Source organism: Eupeodes corollae, chromosome 1 (genome assembly GCF_945859685.1).
Source record: "Eupeodes corollae chromosome 1, idEupCoro1.1, whole genome shotgun sequence".
In the NCBI taxonomy this organism is placed as follows: Eukaryota; Metazoa; Arthropoda; class Insecta; order Diptera; family Syrphidae; genus Eupeodes; species Eupeodes corollae.
This window is the reverse complement of record NC_079147.1, coordinates 272,608,630-272,633,868: the sequence shown is the minus strand read 5'-3', so window position 1 is coordinate 272,633,868 and position 25,239 is coordinate 272,608,630. Positions and strand designations below refer to the sequence as shown.

At 33.1% G+C, this 25,239-nt stretch overlaps 1 protein-coding gene across 4 annotated transcripts in view; it reads left to right on the top strand.

Annotated features, from left to right (window-relative positions):
* The window catches only part of LOC129953984 (phosphatidylinositol 4,5-bisphosphate 5-phosphatase A-like), a 34,845-nt gene extending 12,471 nt beyond the window's left edge, over nt 1–22,374 (top strand). For 2 of the 4 annotated variants that reach the window (XM_056067556.1, XM_056067557.1), the window contains 5 exons: nt 8,432–8,780; nt 8,840–9,015; nt 9,088–9,312; nt 9,390–9,543; nt 19,315–22,374. In XM_056067556.1, coding sequence (XP_055923531.1) covers nt 8,432–8,780; nt 8,840–9,015; nt 9,088–9,312; nt 9,390–9,543; nt 19,315–19,875 — 1,465 coding nt within the window. In that variant the 3' untranslated portion in view covers nt 19,876–22,374. Of the gene's footprint in view, nt 1–8,431; nt 8,781–8,839; nt 9,016–9,087; nt 9,313–9,389; nt 9,544–14,829; nt 15,160–19,314 lie in introns of those variants that run through there. The other 2 variants (XM_056067558.1, XM_056067559.1) reach the window with 2 other exon arrangements.
* The last annotated feature ends 2,865 nt before the right edge of the window (nt 22,375–25,239 follow it).

Below are 25,239 nucleotides of genomic sequence, written 5' to 3'. Positions count from 1 at the left end.
ACAAAGTGAAATCATATTTCGATCTTTGTTGTGAGTCGTGACTGAATCTACTAAGAGTCTATATGTATCTTTATTAACTATCTAGTAGATACATTTCTCTTTTGTCTTCGCGCTTAGATTGATCCTATAGGTGCATTGTATCTAAAAGTTCAAGTCACGTGTAAAAAATGATTGCTATAGTTTCAAAAATAGAATAATTCTCCCACAATTTTTGCATTTTTCATGACAATTTCAATTGGAATACTTTTTTCTTTTGTGATGATGCTCTTTACTATATACGAATGAGAGTAACCCATTATTTTAATTTCGCAACTTCCCACACACCGTACTTACGCCATACACAACAACTTTCACATGAGTCTTTATTTTGATTAATGACGTCACATATTTATTATTCACCTTGAATGAGAACATCCATAAAATGCTTTGGAGAGGAAGGAAGTGTGAAAAAATGACAATGCATTATGCAAACATTTTATAAAAATGCATTAAAAATGTAAAGTAACGAGTATCTTTCATTGTCAAGGATATAAATGGTTATTTTATTCATCTTCATGTTATGACACAAACCAAATGCACATCACCTATTTTTAAAAAGTACTTTTAATAAATGTTAACTGGTTAAAAGATTTAAAATAAAATTTGTATTTTTGTTTGATTTATGAATTCTTATATTTTTTTTGAAATAACTTAAAACGATCAATGACCTCATCGCATTTAAAGCTTGTAGTTAAAGTTTGTAGGTTAAATATTAATAAACTCTGTCTGTAGGTAAGCCTTCGTATAATTGCTACCTATCAAAAATTTCAAGTTCTATATGTTTTCGTGTTTTGCATTAACAATGCCATAGCCAAATATTTATATATTTTACGTTTTGACACAATAACATTGTGGTTTTTTATTTTTGTTTGCATTAACCTTGAAGACTCAAACAATGTTATTATGGTGACCATATACCATACAGTAGTGGCCAAAATTAATAAAAGTGAATCAATCAATCTTCTTAATTTTATAAATTCCATCACAATAATCCTTCAAATTAAAAAAGAAATATTTTCTTAGACGCGTGGTTTTGAAAAAGACTTAAAACACATAATATTCAAGCCAAGAGGCCAATTATCGACCAATTTCTGTAGAAATTTGGACTTCTTTTCCCAGGCGTCAATCTCAGGGTTATCTGCGAAGACAAACTACTTCACATAACCCGACACATAGTCTAGCGGTATTAAATCATTTGTTTAAGTAAGTTTATTTATTATAAAATGGTAAACCAAAGTAAGCATAAATCAAGTGACAGCTGTCAAAAAGACCAATTCCGAAAAAAAGTATTGACAGATTTAAATCTACAAACCTAAAAAAACACCTGTTAGAATTTTGTTGATTGTAATTATTGGGCAGGTTTAGGCAACAAAGGGACCTGATTTGCAGTCAACTTCATTCTTTGAATGTAAATTTTGACCAAGTCAACTAGTTAGTTTTTCAAGAGCCATGAATTTCAAAAACTGAACTTTAAGTTCATAGAAGAAAAAAAAATCCACAACAAAATTATTGTCTACAAAACACTTCTCAGGCAAGCTACAAGTTCACCACGATTTTCTTTTCCAAATTGACAAGGAACCCTTTTACAGAAAGCCTCAAATGAAGTTGTGCAGAAAATAAATAGATCATAGAGTAATAAAGTTCAGCTTTCAATTGAATGAAAGAACATGATCAACTGACATTTTCATATAGATGTAGACTTGACTTAAAAGTGTGGGAGATTTTTCTTGGCTAACTTTCCAGTCAGCTTTTGGTGAAAGTTGCCTTAATTGGAAGGTATTTTTTTGGCAGCTGGGCAATCAGATACTAGAAACTTCCTAACTTTAAAGTCCCTTATGTCGTCTGAACCTGCCCATTATCAAAAGTCTACAGGGTCAGTCAAAACTGTTAAATTATTCTAGAAACTAATTTAATTCAGTGGAGACAGTACTAAGAGTGCTTTGTAAGTTTTAAATAAAGCAAAAGTTTTTATTGCTAAAGAGGTGGAGGTATTCATCGATTGGGACGATGCCTTCGTAAAGTCGCGGACAGAATTTAGTTTCCTATAGAATGAAGTGCAAGCTCGGAGAACCTTACGTTCAAAGACTTTAATCCTTTTTATGTGAAATGAGTTGCTTGTAAAGCAAGAGCTTTGTCCCGGTTTAAAGACAGCTTTTTTTGGGACGTATACAAAAAAGCACAATTTGCCTTTTGAAGGCTTAATTTAGCTTAAATCTTTTAGACAAGTGGGTTCCAAGATATTTCGCGTATTGTTTAAGTCTTATTATTATTTTGTCTGGGAGGGTCAGGTATAAGAGTTTACATTTTGTTATTAAACCATTGTATTGTGATAAACGTTAACTTTGTTTAATAGGGGTTAAACTTAACTTTACATTGAAGACCAGATCTTCGTTTTGTTTGGCCGAACTGAGATCTAATGACAGGCTTAGTGATCGAAGTTATCTACTAATCAGCAATTCGAGAAGTTTGCTTAGATTAGGAAGCAAAGATATGGAGCGAAAGTCATTCACATTAATTGCTCCCGGCATTTTGGGGTTTGGAATTATTTTTTCTATTTTCCATTTATCACGGAAATAATTGTTGTTGATACAATGATTCAGAATAACTAATAACTGAGGAAGAAGTAAGGAATAGACGGAAGTCTTTTAATGACAAAATTAAAAATTTTACCAGGTCCAGAAGATTTCTTAGCGCTTTGGATCGTGTCAAAGATATCAAGTATTTTGGTAAAGAAGTCGTCAATAGTCGTGAAGACCGCCGAGTTATCCTCAGAGAACGTTTTGCGGGGTTGAAGTTTATTTTGAAACCTTTCTATTGACATTAGCTAGGAAGTCGGGAAGGACATGCGGGCAACGCACAGGCTAGCACTTTTAAGGCTGTCATTTATTTTTGTTAGTATAGCGAACCGAGGAAAAAGCCGGTACTTAAATAGTATTGCGGTTCCTATAGGTTTTTGAAACATAGGTTATTGAAACAGGAACGTACTTATGTAAGGCAATTATTGCGATTCTATTTGCTTTAACGACGCGCCCCGCACTCCAGCTAAGAGAAACGAAACTGAAACCAAATCAACATGTGTAACCATTGCTAAAATAATATAACGATTATATGCCAAATTGATTTTTTGAGCAATGACTTGAAAAAGTTGTGTGACCAAATTTATTACAAGAAGGGTTATGTTTAAAAATCGAAAGATATTAATTTTTCTCTGAAAAAAGTGTTCAAATGGATTTTATTTGTGAAACAATTTTTCTTGAGCTTTACATAACACGCGAAACACAAGCGTTGATTCTCCCTGACATCATAACGCAGTGTTGTTTTTAAGCTCTAGATGCTTTAAATGTTAAGCACTACGGATAACACTTAGAGCATTTAATAAACATGCATGACCTACATCTAACTTTTCCCTAATCTTAGGTGCTATGTTAGTTCTGAACTTGTTGTAATCCTGCGAACTTTTCTATGTTTTCGAAGCAAAAGAACAGAATTAATGTCAAACAGAGATTACATTAAACATTTTACAGACTAAATCAAATTAAAATTAAATTAATATTTAAACAAAGCAAAAAATAAATAAATAAATACGTTTTCAATCAATATTTAGGAAATAGAACAAAAGTTTATTTTTTAAGGTGACTATTAAAATGGAAATCAAAGTCTATTACATTAGGAACCGAATCGGTTTCCCTAGCGCAGCGAGTTATAGGTTCATTAACTGCGCAATTAAGCCTATGGTAACAATCTCTAAGTTGACGAAGAGGAATATTTAACTCAATTAAAGATAGAAGATATGGGCAGTTGATATGATGCGACAGAATATCACGAATTAATAAAACAGAGAAGATTTAACGTCGATTTCCAAGTGACTCTAAACCGATAAATTTGCATCTCGTAGCATACTAAAGAGTTTTAATATTCCATCCAAGTTTCCATACAACAAACCTAGTGAAATTCTTTTGGACTATTTCAATTCTTAACGAATGAATTCTATAATATGGGTTCCGAACCACACAACAATATTCTAAAATAGATCTTACGTATGCACAAAAAAGAGATTTAGCAGTATAAGGGTCTGAAAAGTCTGTTGAATTTCCTTTAGTAAAACCAAGCATGGAGTTAGCTTTGGCAGCAATATATTCAACATGTTTGATAAAATTGAGTTGCAGGTCAAAAACAACACCAAGATCTTTCTTTTCATTGACTCTTTCAAGAACACTACTGCCAATTTTATTTTCCAAGAAAATAGGACAGTAAGGACGATAGAATGAAAAACATTGACATTTTGAAACGTTTGAAGATAATTTTTCTTTTCTTGCACCATTCAATAATCAAGTTAAGGTCATCTTGCAATCGGAGGCAATCATCAGTTTGTTTTATGCATCTTAAGATCGTCAGCAAATAAAAGTCTAAGAGAATTATGAAAAATATCTGGCATGTCATTAATAAAAATAAGAAAAAGTAAGGGTCCCAGGTGACTAGTTTTTCAAAAAGTTTTGGAATGGTAGACAGTTTGCAGATTGGACGGTTGTTAGATATTTCCGGTTCGGGTCCTGCTTTATGAATAGGAATTATGAAATATTTTTTTCCATTTAAAAAGAAATTCACCTTTAGAAAGAGAGAGATTAAATAAAAAGAAAGATGTTCAGAGCGTATTGCAGCACACATTTTTAAGACTATTGGAGTCACTCCATCTGGACCAAGACGATTGTCATTATTCACATTTAAAAGTGCTTCTTCAACTTCAGACTTTAATCTAAGACTAATCTTCCAATATTAATCGCGGGAACCGGATTGTCGTTGTCATAAACAGATTGTTGGTGATCTATGGTAAACGGTGATTTTTTAAGAGCTTGAGAACTTTTTTTAAAAAAAAACACATAAAATTTGCAAAATCTCATCGATTCTTTATTTGAAACGTTAGATTGGTCCATGACATTTACTTTTTGAAGATAATTTCATTTAAATGTTGACCGCGGCTGCGTCTTCGGTGGTCCATTCGGAAAGTCCAATTTTGGGTAACTTTTTCGAGCATTTCGGCCGGAATAGCCCGAATTTCTTCGAAAATGTTGTCTTCCAAAGCTGGAATAGTTGCTGGCTTATTTGTGTAGACTTTAGACTTGATGTAGCCCTACAAAAAATAGTCTAAAGGCGTCAAATCGCATGATCTTGGTGGCCAACTTACCGGTCCATTCCTTGAGATGAATTGTTTTCCGAAATTTTCCCTCAAAATGGCCATAGAATCGCGAGCTGTGTGGCATGTAGCGCCACCTTGTTGAAACCACATGTCAACCAAGTTCAGTTCTTCCATTTTTGGCAACAAAAAGTTTGTTAGCATTGAACGATAGCGATCGCCATTCACCGTAACGTTGCGTCTAACAGCATCTTTAAAAAAATTACGGTCCAATGATTCCACCAGCGTACAAACCACACCAAACAGTGCATTTTTCGGGATGCATGGGCAGCTCTTGAACGGCTTATGGTTGCTCTTCACTCCAAATGCGGCAATTTTGCTTATTTACGTAGCCATTCAACCAGAAATGAGCCTCATCGCTGAACAAAATTTGTCGATAAAAAAGCGGATTTTCTGCCAACTGTTCTAGGGCCCATTCACTGAAAATTCGACGTTGTGGCAGATCGTTCGGCTTCAGTTCTTGCACGAGCTGTATTTTATACGGTTTTACACCAAGATCTTTGCGTAAAATCTTCCATGTGGTCGAATAACAAAAACCCAATTGCTGCGAACGGCGACGAATCGACATTTCACGGTCTTCAGCAACACTCTCAGAAACAGACGCAATATTCTCTTCTGTACGCACTGTACGCATTCGTGTGGTTGGTTTAATGTCCAATAAAGTAAACTGAGTGCGAAACTTGGTCATAATCGCATTAATTGTTTGCTCACTTGGTCGATTATGTAGACCATAAATCGGACGTAAAGCGCGAAACACATTTCGAACCGAACACTGATTTTGGTAATAAAATTCAATGATTTGCAAGCGTTGCTCGTTAGTAAGCCTATTCATGATGAAATGTCAAAGCATACTGAGCATCTTTCTCTTTGACACCATGTCTGAAATCCCGCGTGATCTGTCAAATACTAATGCATGAAAATCCTAACCTCAAAAAAATCACCCTTTACTTGCATACTTTATTATCACTTTACATCAAAAGCTAAAATGACGAAATTGAAAATAACAAGCCTATTGTTAGGTGATTAAAAAGCTCTTTGGTTTTATACTGATACTAAATTCACTTATACGGTCACACACTCCCTAACCAAGATTTGCTTTTTAAATAAAAAAAAAGCTGCGATTCAGACAAGTATAAATTTAATTTAGAAATTCTGCAAGGTAGTCATTTGGGCCCTATATTTTTAAATTTGGTTTGAAACGAATTTTCTTCTGTTTTGAATCACTTTAAGTGCATCATTTGTGCTGATGGTGTTACAATCTGTAAAAATATTTCAAATACTCGTGATTAGAGTTACAATTTAATTGTTATCCTAAGCCGTCTAAAAAGTAATTTTCTAATATTCTCAAACTTCTTTTGGCTACGCTTGAGCATTCGCATAGAAATTGGAAGGTGTCTTCATCGTTCTCCATTAGGATACCTTTTATTAAAAACAGCTGGGACCTTTTTAGTGGCAAAAGTAATTTTGTTTTACCGTTGGAAATCTTTGACTAAATACTCTGCAAGTTTCAAGAGCTGCCCACCTGCTGTTTTGCTGTCGATAAATATGTCTAAGCATTTGTCTCCCAAATTGAGTGAAGAAAGATCCTTAGCGGCTCCAGAAACCGCCAGTACCTTGGCTTAAAAAACGCTATAGTAATTTGGAAGCTTTGTTGATCTTTCAAGAGCAGGATTATATGAAAAGATGCCCCCCCTCCCCGTTTTAGAACCATCGATTAAGACAGATTACTGATTTGTTTGTATGACCTTTTTTGTGTGAATTTCAGTCTCTGATACTGCCTTAAAATCTGTATACAGCTTTTGAGTGCCAATGTTTATGTTAATAGTGCTCTATGTTCCTGTGACTAGAAGAAGACCTTTTCCAGTTATTGCACTGTATTAGACGTAATGCCGCCAGTTCCTTCACGAATATATTGAGTGGAGATAGTGATATTAATTCTTTGAATTCTTGTCATATTTTTAAGATTGGTAACCCTTTCAAATTTATCCTGCAATATTATTAAATTCTTCAGACGGATTTAATACTAAAATAATTAATACAACAGGGTGAAGTAGACATTTGTTTTGATGAACATTGATAGACAAAATTCTGGTTTAGTTTGTTTTAAATTATACCTACCTACATATCTAGAGTTTGCTTCGTTAGGTAGCAATAACTTTTTTATAGTTGCTAATCTTTTGATTTAAACAGTAACTATCATCATTAACGAACAAGCTATTAAAATTTCTTTAACCTTTGGCCTTAATTAATTGAAATGAAAGAATTGTGTTTGGTTTCTTTTTTTGGTAGTCGTTATTGAAACATGACTTTTTGCTTAAGCCTTCAAAATCCTTAATAATATCGATTAAAGTTCTTATCACAAGGTTTCTTTTTTTTGTATTGTTTATTGTTGAGACGATTTGCACACCACAGGTCTTGAATCGAATTCCAACTTCAAACACAAGTCTTCGCCCGACACGAATAACTGACAAAACTTTCAAGAGCTTCTCTTGTCATACAAAAAAATGTCCTTCAAATTAACCTTTGACATTCAATACTTTTCGAAACTTTATTATTTTTCAACTATCGAACAGCAATGAATTTAAGTTTCAAAGTATTGACTTTCAAGTTCTTGGAGTCAAGAGTTGTTGCACCAAATAATTTTTGTTGCCATCTTGTGACGATTATTTACTGCCACAACCACGTGTAGCATCACTTAAAGTTAAAAAAGGTGTGAAAATATGTAAATCTATCCCACAGAAGTTTCGCTTAACACCTCATCTTCACCCTTTTATTTTCAGTTACAAGTTGGTACTTTAGTTAGTTGTAAGTAGTTAATTATTATAAATTAAATTAGCACTTTTATGAAAAGCGCATACCAAACACGATTTTTATACGTGAGTTCAGTTGAGTTAAGTCTTGACAACTTAGTGAATAAATAAATAAATAAAAATTAAATAAACAAAATAAAACTTATCACTATCTACAAGTATTATCACGAAAGTGTGATAAAACAAAACTATTCTTGTGTCATTATCTACTGTGATTAAAGTTCATAATTATTGTTTATTTCCTTAAAAAAATATCTATAAAGCTTATAAATTTATTGCAAAGCTTACATAAATATTGTATTTTTAATTTGGTTACATTCAATTGCTTCTTATGTACATACATACATCTTACAAGAAATAAATAATTAACTTTTTTTTAAAATATTTTCAGTGTTTACATTATCACATGGAATGTCGGCACCAAATATCCAGATGATCTCTCACTCTATAATCTACTGGGCTTAAAATCACACACATGTCCCGGTGAAAGTTTGCCTGATTTGTATGCAATTGGTTTGCAAGAAGTCAATTCACGTCCCAAGAATCAAGTACTTGGTCTATTCAAAGACGACCCATGGACAATTGGCTTTAAGGAAATTCTGAAAGATCATGATTATGTTGCAATTAAGACAGAACAAATGCAAGGTCTAATGCTGACACTATTTTCGAAACGAAAACATGTTCCACATTTGAGAAGTATTGAGGCCGAATTCACACGTACCGGATTTGGAGGAATTTGGGTAAGTTGCAAACCCAAGTAAAGAAAACCCTTAACTTATATGAGTTTTAATTTTCTTAGGGTAACAAAGGTGCCGTCAGTATTCGTTTGAGTGTTTATGGCTGTGGTGTATCGTTTGTAGTTGCTCACTTAGCTGCCCATGATCATGAATTGGACGAAAGAATCGAGGATTATCGACAAATTCTAGAAAATCATCATTATCATGTCAAGAAGTATCGAGAAATCTTCGACCATGAGTAAGTTTTTTTTACATTATTATACATTTCAAATGTCTCAAAATTGATTTTCTCTCTGTTTCTTTTTTTCAGATATGTATTCTGGTTTGGTGACCTTAATTTCCGTCTCACCGGTGATGATTCCCCCGAAGAAGTACGAAGTCTGGTTGAACAAGATAAACTATCGCAACTTATTCAAAGGGATCAATTATTATTGGTTCGTGAAAACCGCAAAGCATTCCATCAACTCCAAGAGAAACTACCAGAATTCCCGCCAACTTTTAAATTCAAAGAAAATACCTCGTCTTACGATATGAAGTTAGATATTTTGAAAATTTTACCTTCTCGAATTTATTGTATATGATTTAACTTATTTTGTTTTTGTTGTTTTATAGACGAAGGCCTGCATGGACTGATCGGATTTTGTATACAATCAATCGTGACAAATATCCTGATATTAAACTTCATTTGGAACAACGTTCATACAAAAGTCATCCGGGATATACTATTAGTGATCATAGACCTGTTTCTAGTGAATTTATAATCAAGGTATGTTCTATTGTTTGTGAATATTATTTTGTTGTTATTAGTTTTTCGTTGTTTGCGTTAAAAGTTGTTTTATTTTGTTTTGTTGTTACTTGTGATGTTTTTTTTTTTTTAAACATTCATCTGGTTGAGGTAATGGGGAGCTTTGATACCATTTTGTAACTGCTTTTAATTTCAAATCATCATCTATTTTTTAACATTAAATTTATTCCTAGCAAATACAAAAATTACAGAAATCATTTTTTGTATGTGCTTTCACGTCACTGTAATAGTTATTTTTTAGGGCCCAATCAATGAAAGATGGTTAGTTTAAATATTTCAAGCTTCTTTAAATGAAGTATAGTATAAACTGCTCAAGCTCATAAGGTTATGTTATGTTCTACTCCACATGTCAAGTCACATTTTTTTCTTCAAATTACGGCCATGTACTACTTTCCCAGAAGAAAGAGAGCAATTATCGAACATGTTTATGTGATTAGCATATTTGAAATTATGTGCCAAGAAAAGGCACTTTGGAAAGCTCTATATTTTCTTTACTGAATAACAAGTTGAAATGTGCAATTTGTAAGTGCATATAAATCAGCAAAGGCATGTTTAAAGGGGCTAGATGTGACTTAAACAGAATTAAATACATACATACCATTTTATTTGTAAAAGATTACATAGTTTACAGAAAAACTTTAAAAATCGTTTACAATAGGTCGTGCCAAAATATTTTTTTCATAACTGAATTCTACGTTATTTCTTTAGGTGTTAAGTTTTCAAGTTGCAAAGCCATTTTTTTTAGATAGTTAGTTTTATTGACTTCAAAAAAATACAAGGACAAAACATTATATTTTTAATTGTAATATTACACAAGTCTTTAAATGGTTTGGGCGAAGGCCGTCTACCAGACTAACATTTATTTTCAAATTTATATAAACGAAAAAAAGCTAACTAGATACAATTCAATAAAATAAACTATAATTTTCAATCTTTAAAACCTTAAAAATTTTCCTCAACTATTCTGGTTCTATAGCGAAGAGTGTTCAATGAGTATTCATAGAGAAGGTCCCAACCAAGTTCTCCATTCAAGATGTTAATCGTTTTTTCTAAACCAAGTATATCTATCCCAAAATAGCGCTTTCGGAACTCCTTAAGTATTGGAAAAACTCCCAGGAAATAACATACATCTTCGCGTTCATTGCGATTGCAAAAATCGCACATTATTGGCAATTCTAAACGGTGAAGAATGTAGTTCAAGTTGATGAGTTCACCTCTTACTTTAAATAACAAGCTGATTTTTTGTGTACTGTTTTTGCCAAGAAGTAGGTGTTGCGGTTCAAGAAATGGTTAACGTTACTGTAGTAAGATCTGTAGATAGATGCTTCAGCTTCACTCAAAGTTGCCGACTTTTTCCATCAAGTAATCAATATTCAACTTAAGCACCTCGATACTTTCGTCTGCTGATATTAAAGAAGTTGAGCATTCAATTGCCAGTTTCTTCCACTCTTTAACACACGAAACTTCAGCATTGATAGCTTTTGTGAGTACTATTCGCGGAATTCTTTCGTCGCCCATCTTCAAAACTCTTGACACGAAATTTAAATGTAATTTAAGTGTGTCTAAAAAGAGGGGTAGTTGGGCTTCGTACTTGGCAACTTGAAAGTACTTTTAATAAAAAAACCGAGGAACTTTTCCACAGCTTCAAACGATCGATATACCCATACTTGCGCTCCGAAAAACAGTATTGCAATTGCGGTAGCCAGAATTACTTTGTGTTTAGCTATGTGCAACGCTATTTCTTAGAAAGCAACTTCTCCACACAGAACACATAGCAAGCTTTGCTTCCAAAGCCATTTACATACGTATTTTACAAAAAGTAACCGAGTTTAAAGTAACAATACAAAACAGAGCTTTTAGATTATGCCGAAAGAAGAAAAAAGATGGGAAGGGATGATATTTTAATTACATGATTTGATTTTATTTGAAAAAATTTACATAATTAATTGAAGTGGGACTGCAATCCGGGGTGCACCTGAGCCTCAACCAACATACGCCTCCAGCCAGCTCAGTCCCTAGCTAGCTGTTTCCAGTTTCGCACGCCTAGTTCGCTGAGGTCTTCACCCACCTGCGTGAGTCATCTGAATCGCGGTTTTCCTTTACTGTGCCGTCCGTCAGGATTGAATTGGAAAGCCTTCCGGGCTGGAGCTTTGATGTCCATTCAATGACCTAGCCATCTAAGTCGTTGGCCTTTAATTTTGTTAAACAGGTCAGTGTCGCTGTACAGCCCGTCAATTCGTCGTTGTATCTTCTCCTCAATTTTCCATCTATGCAGACGGGACCGAAAATAACCCGAAGAATGTTTCTCACGCAGCAACATCCTAAGACCCTTGACAGGGTCCAGTCCTCAGCGTCATAAATATGAACATGGATAATGAGTGTCTTATAGATGGTGATTTTAGATGCTTCAGAGATTGCCTTTTAAGTCCAAAGAAACAGCGATTTGCAAGAGTTATTCTTTGTTTGATTTCAGCGTTGGTGTCATGTCGTTCTCTGAGTTTATAGCGGTGTCTAAGTAGACAAAGTCCTCAGCTACCTGACGGTTAAGTTTTGCATTAAATGTATCATTGAGATCTTTTCCGACCTTGATAGAGCAGACTTGAAATTGCTCTGTAAAGATCTTCCCTATAGATCCTTTCATACGCGGCTTTAAAATTAATAAAAAGATGGTGGGTATCGATTTGAAGTTCCTGGGTTTTTTCCAAGATCTGCCCTAGTGGTCAATAGTGGACTTTCTTGGTCTGAAGCCACACTAATATGGACCTACCAAGTTGTTGACGAACGGCTTCAGAAGTTCACATAATACTGTAGAGAGGATCTTATATGGAATGTTAAGGCGACCGATATAGTTTGCTCAAATTAGAGGGACTACTTCTTGTATGTATTGGGCAAAGTGTGCTGAGGTTCCACTCATCGGGAATGCTTTCTTCCGACCAGATGAGCTGGTGCATGCTTCCTATACCAAGTCATCGCCTGCTGCTTTGAATAGTTCGGCAGCGATGCCGTCAGCTCCTTCATCTTTGTTTGACTTCAGTTAAGATATAGATATCATCACTTCCTCGATTTCGGGTAGGCGGAATTGTTGATCTGCATGCCTTACAACGGAATTCGATTTGTCATCGCCGTTATATAATTTGGAGAAGTGGTCTTTCCATATTCTCTACATAAACTGCGGTTCTACAGGCTTCGTTTCTTGACTGGTGCCCTTGAGAGGTTTTTTTTTTACCTTTTGGTAAAATTTACGAACCTCATTCCTGTTGTGAGATCCCTCTATCTCCTTGATCAAGCGCTTCTCATGCTTCCTTTTTTCCATCTAAGAAGCCGGTACTCCAATCTCCTCTTCTGATCATGGAGCCCTCGAGCAGCTCTAGTCCTTCTATGCAGCGCCGTTTTGTATGCATGTTGCTTAGCTGCGTGCGCTTGCTATGGTGCCCGTGTGAAACTTAACACTTCAGAGGCGGCATCTCTGATGGCTGCTAGGCATTGTTGCCACTAGCAATGCAGGCAGCATATGACTTCGATCGAAAAAGATCATGGCAGTATCTTGCGATTGTAGCCGTCTTACATCGAATCTTCTCACAGTACCTCCTTGTTTGGCTAGGATCGGGATATCCGTAGCCGTCGGTCCACATTTTTTGGAGTGTGTACAATTCATTCTAATAGTCAAGTTGAAATTAGGTACATTATGGGTGCCCTCTCACTTTTTTTTTCATAACAAATGTTTCCTGCATTTAGAATTAATCTTAGCATTTCTGAAATGACTTACAATTTGTTTTAATCCAGATAAAATTTTATGAACGCTTTAATTAATGCAGTGAAACCCTGATAAATGCCTCTCGCTTATGTGCTTAATTTTCAAAAGTGCCTTAATTTTTAACGTTTTTTTTTCATATAACACTCATTTTAAAAGTACCTTTAGCTTAAGTTTACTTTCTACGTAGTTGCATTTTAATTTGTTAATTTTGAATGATTTTTAGCAAATATTTGAATTTATCACACTTAAACATGTGAAATCAGCTGTAAAAGCTAATAACTTCGTTTCCTTTACCGCTGCCTTGCATTTTTTTTTTAGAATTTATTTCACAACTTATGTTTCAGCTCAAATAAAAAGGGCTTATTTATCACGATTGAGGGACGTGGTCGACCTTTTTAGGCTGTGACATTATACCGCCCTCCTTGTATATAAAGCCTTAAAATTCAAAAATAATATGATTCCGACAATATTAAAACAGTAGAAGAGTCACTTAGGTTAAATAAACCTTTTAATTTTGTTTGTATTGCATTTGATTCTTGACAAGTTGTCGCTTCTACTTTGTACTTGAGGTAACGGACAAACCATTTAAAATGATTTTGGAACACACGAAATGTCTTCTCTGTATAACTTTGAATGAAACAACGTTCTTTCAAAACTTTCAAGACACATTGAAAAACCAGAATTCCCAACCGATATTTGGCAACCCGATTATATCCTATCAAAACGGAGCATTTAAGAAAAGGAACTTATCAACGAGCTGTTAAAATCTCTAAATTTAAAATGATAAGTCTGCGCTATTAAACACAAAATTATTAATGGAATACTTATTAATACATAAAAAGTATTGCTCACATTTCTGGAAAATTTCCTTTCTCTCATTTTAAAATTTTACCTTTTAAAATAAATCCGATTGTTTTGCATGTTTTGAAATTTATATAAATCTCAAATAATTATAAACTACCCAAGAAATCAATCCAATTAGATAAGGTTTCAAAAGGAATTTAGAAGGTTTTTTAATTTGATGTTCCAATTAAAAGGTCTTAATAAAAAAATTACTATCATTATTTATCTTAAATGTTGCAACTGAAGTTCGTAAAATACACACATTTAAGCCACTTACGGACTTTCGAATCTGTCCTACGAATTTTAAAAATCTCATACTTTTCTTTAAAAATAGATTTGTCGATCTACACCAACATTGATGTTTGTTATCCTTTTGAACAGTCTTCGTAATATAAGCCTAAGTCGCATGAGGTCTTCTATTTAGTGAACTTAAAATAATTTCTTTTTATTCATCGAGATTAATAACGCATCAAAACTATGCTTTTTACAAATATTGTCTTTAATTTAAATCACTTTTTATTTCGTTCCCAGTTTTCTATTTGAACTTAACATTTTAAGCAAAAACTAACCCAAAAATCAAAACTGTTTAAAAACTTCGATGAATTCTAAGACTTTGTTTTTTTTTTGTTTTTATTTATTTATTTTTATAGATTGAATCCGAAACTGAATCCGATTTATACGAATTAACACATTCATCATCACAACAAATCTACCTACACTACTTATTATTCAGTTTGGAAATTTTATTAATTATATCAATTTCTTATTTAACAAATCGACGTTTTATGCTTATTTAAAGAAAAGAGAAGCAGAACAAAAATTTAAAATTTTAAAATTGCTTTCTAAGAAAAAAGTTTATAGATTTATTTATTGCATTTGTGTTTTTGTGTGCATTTTATTTTAAAAAAAAGTTATACTCCTTTAAAATTATTTAATTATATCTGACAGAATATTAATTTAAAATAAATTCATTATTTTTTTTTGTAAACTTTATTTATTGTTAAAACTTAAATACATATAATTTTAATTATCAGCAGCATTTGTATGTTTCATTTCATTTGTGTCTTTTGTGTTGTTAGTGATCGTTTTATTAAAGTCTAAATTTGGAGAAATCTACAAATTCAAAATTCAGAAACTATACCCAACATTTTTTTTTTTAAATAATTCGTTGAAAAAAAATCATAAAATAGAAATAGCAACTAACTTTGGATGTTTTGAATAGAAAACAGTAGTTAAGGCTTTCTTTTAGAAAAATCTAAATCAAGCTAGTCATAAAGCTTTGACTAGAAGCTAGAGAACAGTCAAATATGACCAACCATATTGTTGCATGAAATTATGGCAAGAAATACTACCATATCCCAAAGGTAGTACAAATTTCTAGTCATTTGTAAAAAAACGTACGAAACACGACTTCCTTTGCTGTTAATTCGACGCTAGCAGGGAGTGTCATCATCCCTCCTGTTCTTGAGAGCGTAAACGATTTTATGGGATGAATATTCTCTAGCACTGGCGCGATTGCAAGAGTACTGAAAGGCTTCCACATTCACATTAGCTGACCGGATAGTATTCTGGTAATCTTCAGCGCTGGTAAAACCATTGCGAGAGTTTTTCCATCTTTTCTACTCTAGAGGTCGCTTTTTGAGCAGATGGAAAACAGCATTTTTTAAGCCTGTCCCTAAAAAGGTGAATCCTACCCCCGCCCCTCCAACTATCATTAATTATTAGCCAACAAAATGTCTCGAAGAATGAAAGCTTCTTAATAACCGTCAGTATAGCTTTGGTAGCAAAAGATCTACCGGTTGTCTCCGATTCTCTTCCTTATATTCATAAATGATATCTTGTCTGCCACTTTTAATCCATTAAACTATTTCGACTCACTATAGTATTCCCAGCTTTTCATATTTGTTTCTAGATTCATGTTCTTTTTCTTCGGATGTGTAACTTCAACGGCAGCGAACAATAAGCCTTCGACAGCTTTGTCTCATTTCTGTCTCTTATCGTTAAATAGTAACCCACTCCCGATGCAGCTATTCATGAGTGGAATTTGCATCCAGGAAACTAATCAACTTTCAGCACTCAATATGTGTATCATAGATCAACTCTTACGGTGTTATCAAATATTCGACATTGGCAAAAATGCTGTCGCAATGTTTCATGCCTTTCATTTATCCTACCGTTATTTTTACAATAGTATTCCGTCGAATTAAAGAGCTGCATCCCACCTCTCAAACAATTCAGTCGTAATGCTCGCACTTGCAAGAATGCTCAACAGTTTACCCTTGAGCTCAATTTCGGGCGTACTGTTAAGTACAGAGTTTCTTTCTTAAACCGCACATCGAGGATGTGGAATGCTTAATCTTTCTTTATTTGAATAAAAACCTTTAGTTCAAAAGATTCATGTTTTTAGCTTTCCTTTATTCATTGAAATGATTTTGGCTTAACCTGCTTTATTTAGAACTGAGACCAGAGAGCGTATCCAAGGGGATTTGTTTTAAGGCGATTTCTTTCCTTTTAAATTACAAAAAATACAGGTTATTGAAATTAAATAATACAAGGATCTCTTCTCTGACCTGCTTGAATTTGAAAAAAGTTCAAACTGTTATGTATGATTTGCATAAGCACATGGAATTTGTTGGCTTTATAAAACTTTTAGATTTATGTGGTTTTCAAGAACTCCAGAAATTAAGAAAGTATGAATGTCGTCGACAGCGTTAAAGCTTTAGGAAACTTTGTTTGTTTGAAAATGAATATAACTCTTCTCGACATCAATCATTGAGTATGTGGAAAAAGTGAAGTGAAGTTTTGAGTATGTATGACGCATGTATTCACTAAAGGACATCCGATATTTTAGGTGAATCCCAAATATTAATAAAATTTTGTGTTGGTTTTTGAAAGTCTTATCATTTTCTTATCTTAACTTCCACTCTGAACGTCGAACTTGTCGAGTTGTAGAAGCAGGATACCTGGGTTTTGTCTAAGGCGCAACGTACAGGAAAGAGTCAAAAAAGCTACTGTAGCTCTCTTGTCTTGCAAAAAAGCAATTTTTAATAAATGGGGCTTACAACCCAGAATCACGCATTGGCTATACACATCGGTAATCAGACCGATTTTAACATACGGTGTAGCAGTATGGTGGACTGCTTTAGAGAAAGGTATAAACCGGGATAAACTAAATAAAGTCCAACGTCCAGCTTGCCTATGTATAAGCGGATCGCTTCGCATGACCCCATCTGCGGCACTGGACACCTTACTCTACCTAACATCTCTTGACATTTTTAGCAAACAAATAGCTGCAAGTTCGGCTATTCACCTCAAAGCTTCGTCGTAGTGGACTAACAACAACATTGGCCACTCCGTAATTCTTAGGTATTTAGAATCAATTCCAAAGCATACAGACTACACTATCCCCTAACTGCAACTCGACAGAAATGTCCCGATTTCTATACCTCCCAGATCTTTTTAAGAGGATAGGACATTCTCGGAGGATGAGTCAATCCATTTTTACACAGATGGGTCAAAGACAAAAGAAGGGGTTGGTGGAGATGTGTACTCTGAACGACTGAAATTAAGTCTCTCATTCGGAACTCAGGCGGAACTTTTGGCAATAAAAGAAGTCTTGTCCTGGCTTGGTGATATCAACATCTGATATTCGTATTTTTTCAGACAGTCAGGCTACTATCAAATTTAATAACAGTCCAGAACTGTCGATCATCTCTATTGGAGATGGCACAACAGTTTAATATTCACCTTTGCTGGGTGCCAGGCCATAGAGATGTTCACAGGTAACTGTAAGCCAGATGAACTCGCCAAGAACGGTACAGTGCAGCCAATCCTTCCACGTTTGGCACACACTGGGATACCAATCGCTACTTGTAAACTGTTGCTAATGCAAGACGCTGTAAGGAAGGCAGGCACCAGGTGGAACATCAACACCACGTGTCAGGTCACAAAAAAACATCTGGCCAACACTAGATTTAAAACGTTTAAGGTGCTTTCTATCTCTAAGCAGATCGCATATAAGTTCGATAATAGGTGTCACAACCGGAAACTGTCTAACAGGAAAGCACGCCACGCGACTAGGCATATTCTTAAATGACTTCTGCAGAAGTTGTAGAATCTTGAAGCTTCCACCTAAGCGCAATGGAACCAGTTTGAGTACCTTATGAAACGTAAAAGGCTGATTATGCTGATATGATTTAGATCCTTTAAGAAGAATTCTCCTAAGTAATTCTTGCGTTTTCGAGCCAGAGCAGGGCATGAGCAGAGAAGATAAAGAATTGTTTCCTCCTCTTCCTTGTGGTATCAAAATGGGCCATTAAACTGGCCTAAGTTTGTCCGTTTCCATCTTGGACAAGCACTTTAACCCAACCTAACCTATCATTTGTTATCAAAAATCTCGATTTTGAGTTTGAAGAGAAAAAGATGGAATATAAATTTTTGTAAAATTTTATTAAAAGCAACATAAAGGTAAACATATTTTCCTTAAACTTTTAATCATATCAAAATATAAGAAGGGTGCTTTTCGAAATTGAAACGACCGCATGTCAAAAAATACAACGAAGTTTAGGCTAAAGTCACACTTTTTACTCTTGGGCTGATCAAAATATTCTAAATTATACAATTTTAGTAGAATTGTTTTTAAACGGGAGGACAGTTTTTAGGTCGTCATTTCACATCCTTTTTCTTTTCGTATCGAACTGAATGCAAAGTAGAGTTGCAATCATCTGTTAAGTCGCTTACATTTATATGAGAATGGTTGCCCTTAAGTTACTCTTAAAAGCTACGTTTAACTTATTTGACCAAATTCAATGACATGCTTTTATCATTTAGTTAAAATCATAACTTAGTTCCATTTGAACTAACAATCACTAATTTATTTTACTATTATTAAAAACATCTCATTTTGACTGTTTTGTTTTGGCCAAACCATTAAGTGTTAATTATTAACTGCTTTGCTTGGCCGATGGTCATTTTTGTTGATTTTCAAAACTAACTTAACAGTGGTTATTTTTAACAAATATTTTTTTTCATTTACATTTCTTTCTAATCAATTAACAAAAATTTTAAAAAATAACTCCTCTCTTCAACTTAACCTAAAATAAATATCAATACCAAATTACTAACAAAAATAAAAGCTCCCCAAAGCCCGATCACTTATACAAAATCAAATGCCTATGGCAGCCAAACAACGAATGGTTAATTTAGAATTATATACCAAATTCGATGAAACTGATTATTCTGATGAACACGAACAGGTGACCACAGATCCTAATGAGCTCTTTGTTGAATTCCGAGATGTGCCAATTTGGATGATTGGCGAAGAGAATACTGTGGAATATTACAAGCCTCATGGGTTTGTTGAAGAAGATAACGATTGGATAGGAGTTTATCCAAGCAACTATGCTAGCTTCAGTGATTATGCAGCTTATCAATATGTCAATCAAGCTGACACCCCATCGACTCCAGCTGCGGCAGGTGGCTTGGAACCACATTATCATCATCGGGCGAAACCCATCAATCCGACAACTATGAGAATTCCATTCTCCGAGGATATCGAATTGAAGGATGGTGAGAATTATATGCTTATTTATTTCCAGAATACAGGAATTCGTGGGGTAACAAGTGTGGCTGGAATGAGTAATACGTTTAGAGCTGAGAAGAGGCCACCAACGCCACGATTTGAGATGTTGGATTAATAATTTTTGTGGTGATGTGTTTTTTATTTTATTTGTTTTTGATGAACAATTTAAGCTTAATTTTTAATGTTACTTTATTTTAATTTTAATTTAGTTCTTTGTTTTAATCGATTACGTGAAAAAATGTTTTACGCAACTTAAGTTTTGTTAATTTAATTTTATTTACTGCACGCTTATTGAAAATAGTAAGTTCTTGTTTGTTTTATAAAAATATATTTTGTGTTAAAAAATCAATTATTGATAAATTGTATTACTTTTAAGTTTATGTAAAATATATAAAATATATACTATATATTAAATATCATAATAATTATCTTAAGTATATTTTAAAACTAAGTAAAAATAAAAGTTCAAAAATGTTTAAAATATGAGCTGAAGCCTTAGATACTTTTTATATTAAAAATAAAAAGTTTTTCAAAACATACATAAATTGAATATATGTATGTTTATAAGAAATTACAAGAAAACAAATATATGTAGGTATTGTTTTTAATGTATTAATTAAATTGTTTTTGTTTATTTAAAGCATTGTGTACGCTTAAAACTGAAATTAAGGTTCATTTAAATATTTCAAAAATAGAACTTAGGCTGAGAAATTCAAGTGCAATGGAGTTTCTCTATAATCTTAAACTTGTAGGTTTAAAGGCGCATACAAATATTTACCTTAAATGTTTCCTTAACGCAAAATAAAAAAGCAGCTTTGAGATTTATAAAAAAATAACTACATTTTTTATCAACTTAAATGCTTAAAACAATTTTTTATGAAAAATTTAAAAATATCAAGGTTATAGAAAATTAGAAATATTAAAATGTTAATAAAAGTTCAAGTTAAAAAAAACCACAACCTAATCTGCTTTAGTAACTTGAGCCTTAAGCAAACAGATTTTTTAATACCTATAATATTTCTTCAAAATATAGAAAGACCAATGTAATGGCAGGTCTGTAAGAAACGTAGATTTTGTCTACAATAAAATAAATAAAGGGTGGCGCATTACGTTTTATTTTGAATAGTTAATTGTTTTTAAAGATGATAGATGTTAAATGAAATCCACGCTCACCGACACATATGCACAAACATGTTCGCCAGCCTCATAATTGTCCATATACTCGGAGGAGTACCGCCAAATTCCTTTTGGACGGAAATGACGGACTGCAAAGGATGGTACCATTGTACTATTCAAATACTTTTTTCAGTATCCCAAGCAGTCATTTTGATAAACTGAATTAGTAACCTGACGTGATGGGCAGTGCGTAGGACTGTCATTCCAGACGTCTTATCTTAAAACCCTGCCTGTACCTCTTTCAAAGAATTGACAATTATGGCAAGATTAATTCTTGTAGTAGTAGTACCCGTGGCTTGATAGTTAGTGAGTTGGACTGCCATGCAAGGGGTCTTGGGTTCAATCCCTGCCTGTGCCACCTTTATTAAAAAAAATAAAAAATTTTCGCGGGTACTGCCTCTTGCGAGGAATTGACAAATCCTTTAAGAGTAATTCTTGTCATGAAAAAGTGGTTTCTCAAATTAGCCGTTCGGATTCGGCCTAAAATTGTAGGTCCCTTCCATTCCTGACAACAGTACTCGCACACAGGAATGGTTGAGAGTTGTAAGTCACTAGGCCCTGGTTCCCAACGGACTGTTGCGCCACCCAATTTATTTATTTAATTCTTGTTATAAAAAGTGCTTTCTGAAATTATCCGTTTGGATTCGGCATAAAAACTGTAATTCGCCTCTATCCCTGTCATTACTCACACACAGGATTGGTTGAGAGTGGTCACAAGACTCGGGTCCTCTACGGACTGTTGCACCACCTATTTTTTTTACTTTATGTCCCTAATGACACTCCTTTTGTGAACTCTTCTTCACTTTTATGTCTAATATCTGGAATTAGATTTTTTTCTTTGTCAAACACAAAAATACAAAATTAAATACTTTGTTATTCAAAAATGTTTAAGATCATAAATAAAAATTTGTGAGTATAATATTTTAATTTTACTAAAGCATAAATAATATATGAAGTTGATTAGAAATTGAGTGAAGTAAAATGTAATCGAAAGAGTTGTTGTCATACAAAACTTCATGAAAATCGGTGGAGCCGTTTCGGAAATAATATATGATATCTATTCTGTATGAAAAGCACTAGGCATTGTCAGTTTAAGTATCGTTAACGACCCGACAACTGAGGTCTGGCTTTGGTTTTCTTCAAAATGATTATCAAACTATCTTGAGGGCTTACAAGCGTCTCATTTAGTTTCGGCCTCAAAAAGCTTCTGAAGTCCTCATGAAGCCACTTTTGAAATGTTTTTCTTAAGTGTGCAGATCAATGCTTTATAAAAATATGTACCAAATTTTTGTTTTAGTAAGAAATGTAATATTAGTTTGTAATTTTGAAAATGTTGTTATTTTTTTTTTGGCGAAGAAAATTTTATTAGAAGGTTAAAAATCTAGAAATTAAGTTTAAAAATTGAAAGTTATTTATATAAGTGATTACAAAAAACAAATGAATATTTAAGTAAGAATAATTTGGATCATTTAAAAAATACAGTGAAAAATTACGTCAAACGTCTATGTTTAGAATTATTTCTTGTTAAAGAAGTTCATATTCTAATCTGTAACGGTATTTTAGATCTCTAAAGTATCTTTGTTTAGAAATGTGAGACAAAACAAAGTGCACCGTAGCATTATTGATAAATGTGTAGTTTGTTAAAAATCTACTTTAGGGGTAGTCCTCTTTCAAAATCATGGCGTAGCTTTTGCTAGTAGGAATATATAAAATAATTTCTTATTAAAATAACAACAACGCTGAATTATTTTTTATAATACATTTTATTTAAATTGAAATTTTGTTTAATTATTTTCACTATGTTACAAAAATAATGTGATAGTTTTTAATAATAATGTGTAAAATTTATATTTGTAATTAAATTACAAAAACTACTAAAATTCCAATATCACATCTAATGAACAAATATAAAGAAATAAATAAAAATTACATATGAACTAAACATGACGAGAAAAAAAATTAAATTGTGTTATTAACATAATTTTGGTTTTGGGATTCAATTAACAGAAAAGTAAATCAAATTTAAAGCTTAATTAATTTTAAATTATTCTAAAAAAAGGAAACAAAAATCAATTTTTACAATATTATATTTACATTATTAAATTTATATTTTTTATTACAAAAAGAAAAAAATATTCTTTCAAATTATACCAAGTTTTGTAGTATATTTAAATAAATTATATTAAAACAATCGTATTAGTATTATTTGTTTTGGAGAAGCAATTAATTGCTAAAAGTTTAGACCTGAACATACACTCTACGAAATAATGATAAAAACAAAGAAAAAACTAAGCTGTTCCGTCTGTTTTTATGGAAAATTACCATCAAGGAATGTTAACTTTTTTTTCTCTCTTATACCTATTGTCTTACAATTACTTATTGATCTGAAAGAGCGGGGTCTTGTTGCTGATTACCAAGAACAGAGGAAGACAACTTGCCAAATCGGTGGCATACTTTTAAGGAGTAGATCTATAATAAACATTTTATTAAAGGTGAGTTAAAATTATGGAGTTAAGCGAAGATCAGGTAAAAACCTAAACTAAGCTAGGGTGAAATAAAACGCGTAACCGTTAATGAATCGATAAACTCCGCAAAAATTTTCAATAAGTTTTGAAAGGCCCAAACGGTTGCCAACAAGGATAAAGAACCCAAAAGCAGCATAGAAATGGTTTTAATTTTGAAGGGTGCTCTTGATGGTTTGGGGTGCCATAAGCTTCTGTTTCTGCCACAATAAATTTCCAAAAAAAAAATGAAATATTTGCAGCGGAATGTATCTTTCACAAGGATAACGCTGCTACATATTTGTGTTTCAAAATTTACAAAAGAACTCCATGCAGTCCTGATTTAAACCCGATTAAAAACGTTTGGGCAATTTCAATACAAAGCGATCTTAAAAATATACGTTTAATTTACATTAAAAATTGTTTGACAAGAGTTTTTCAAGAAGAGTGAGTTAACATTAATATTGTGCCCAAAAAATCAATAATAATTTCAATAGCACAACGTCTACGAGATGTTATTCAACGAAAAGGATCAAGCACCAAATTTTGAACTCCTTTTTAAAAACTTTAAGTTTTACTAAGAATTACTTTTAAAAACTGGCCTAAACATTATTTCGTTCTGAAAAAAATGAACTCATATGAAAATTATAAAGTAAAGTCAAATTTTTCATATTTGTGCTCTTCCTTATAAGTTATAGTTGTTAAGATACTAAAAGTAAAATTAGTTTGTTAAAATTCAATAATAAATGAACAAAAAATCGTATTTTGTGTTTGTCCTTATTTTTATTTCGTAGAGTGTAGTTAATTCATTTAAGACGAAAGTTACAGTATAATTCAAAAATGGGGTGGCGTTATCAAGAGAATGGGCCTGTTCAGATAACATTAGGGGCTTTTTAGACTTACTAAAATATTGCAAGTATTTGCAACGCAAACCATCGGAACTCTTGAAATTGAATTTGGACACGTCCAAAAAAAATACCTTCGTCCATTTTCTAACGGTCTAGTTAAAGTGGTTATGAGAAAATTTTAATAATGCCAGCTTGTTTTTAGTTGAAATAAAAGGCTTTTTTACAGCTTTGAAAGATTTAAGTCCGCCATCAACAACTCATCTTCGAATTGTTCTATCGCTTACGTTCAGCTCGAGTTGGGTTCGTATTTCTCTCGATGATATAAAAGGGTATTTTTTAAGTATTTTTCTCAAAAAAATTAAGCACGAAATGAACTCATTTTGAAGTCAATACTTCTATTTGTTTTCGAGATATCTTGAACCGAACATCAATTTTAACTAATTTTTAGATTCATTTCAAGATTCCATTGAATGCAGTAAGTATTAAAACTCTCATTAAGCTGTTGCAAATTGGATTGATAATATGATAACAGTACAATATCGTCAGCATATTAGAGATTGGAAGTTCCGCATAAACACATCCTTGACGAACATCTTTCTTAGTGTGGAGGAAGTCTGACAAACACGAATCATCCCAAACAGCTGCTGCAGTATTATATAAAGAGGCTTTTAGTAGCCAGAGTCATCGAAGATATTTCCAGAGTCGATAGCTTATAAATAACAGCATTCCTGTCAATGCTATCAAAAGCAGCCTTAAGATCGATGAAAAAAGCGTAGAGTTTCTTCTTTTTTTGCAGAGTTGAAGTTGAATTATATGCATAAAATATTATAAACTTGGTCCACAGTAGAATAATTGGTTTTATATGCAGCTTGAAATTCATCGATAATGTTGTTTTTTCTAACCAAGCTGACAGTCTGTTCAAGACATCATTTGTTTCTCCTTTTTTGAACAGTG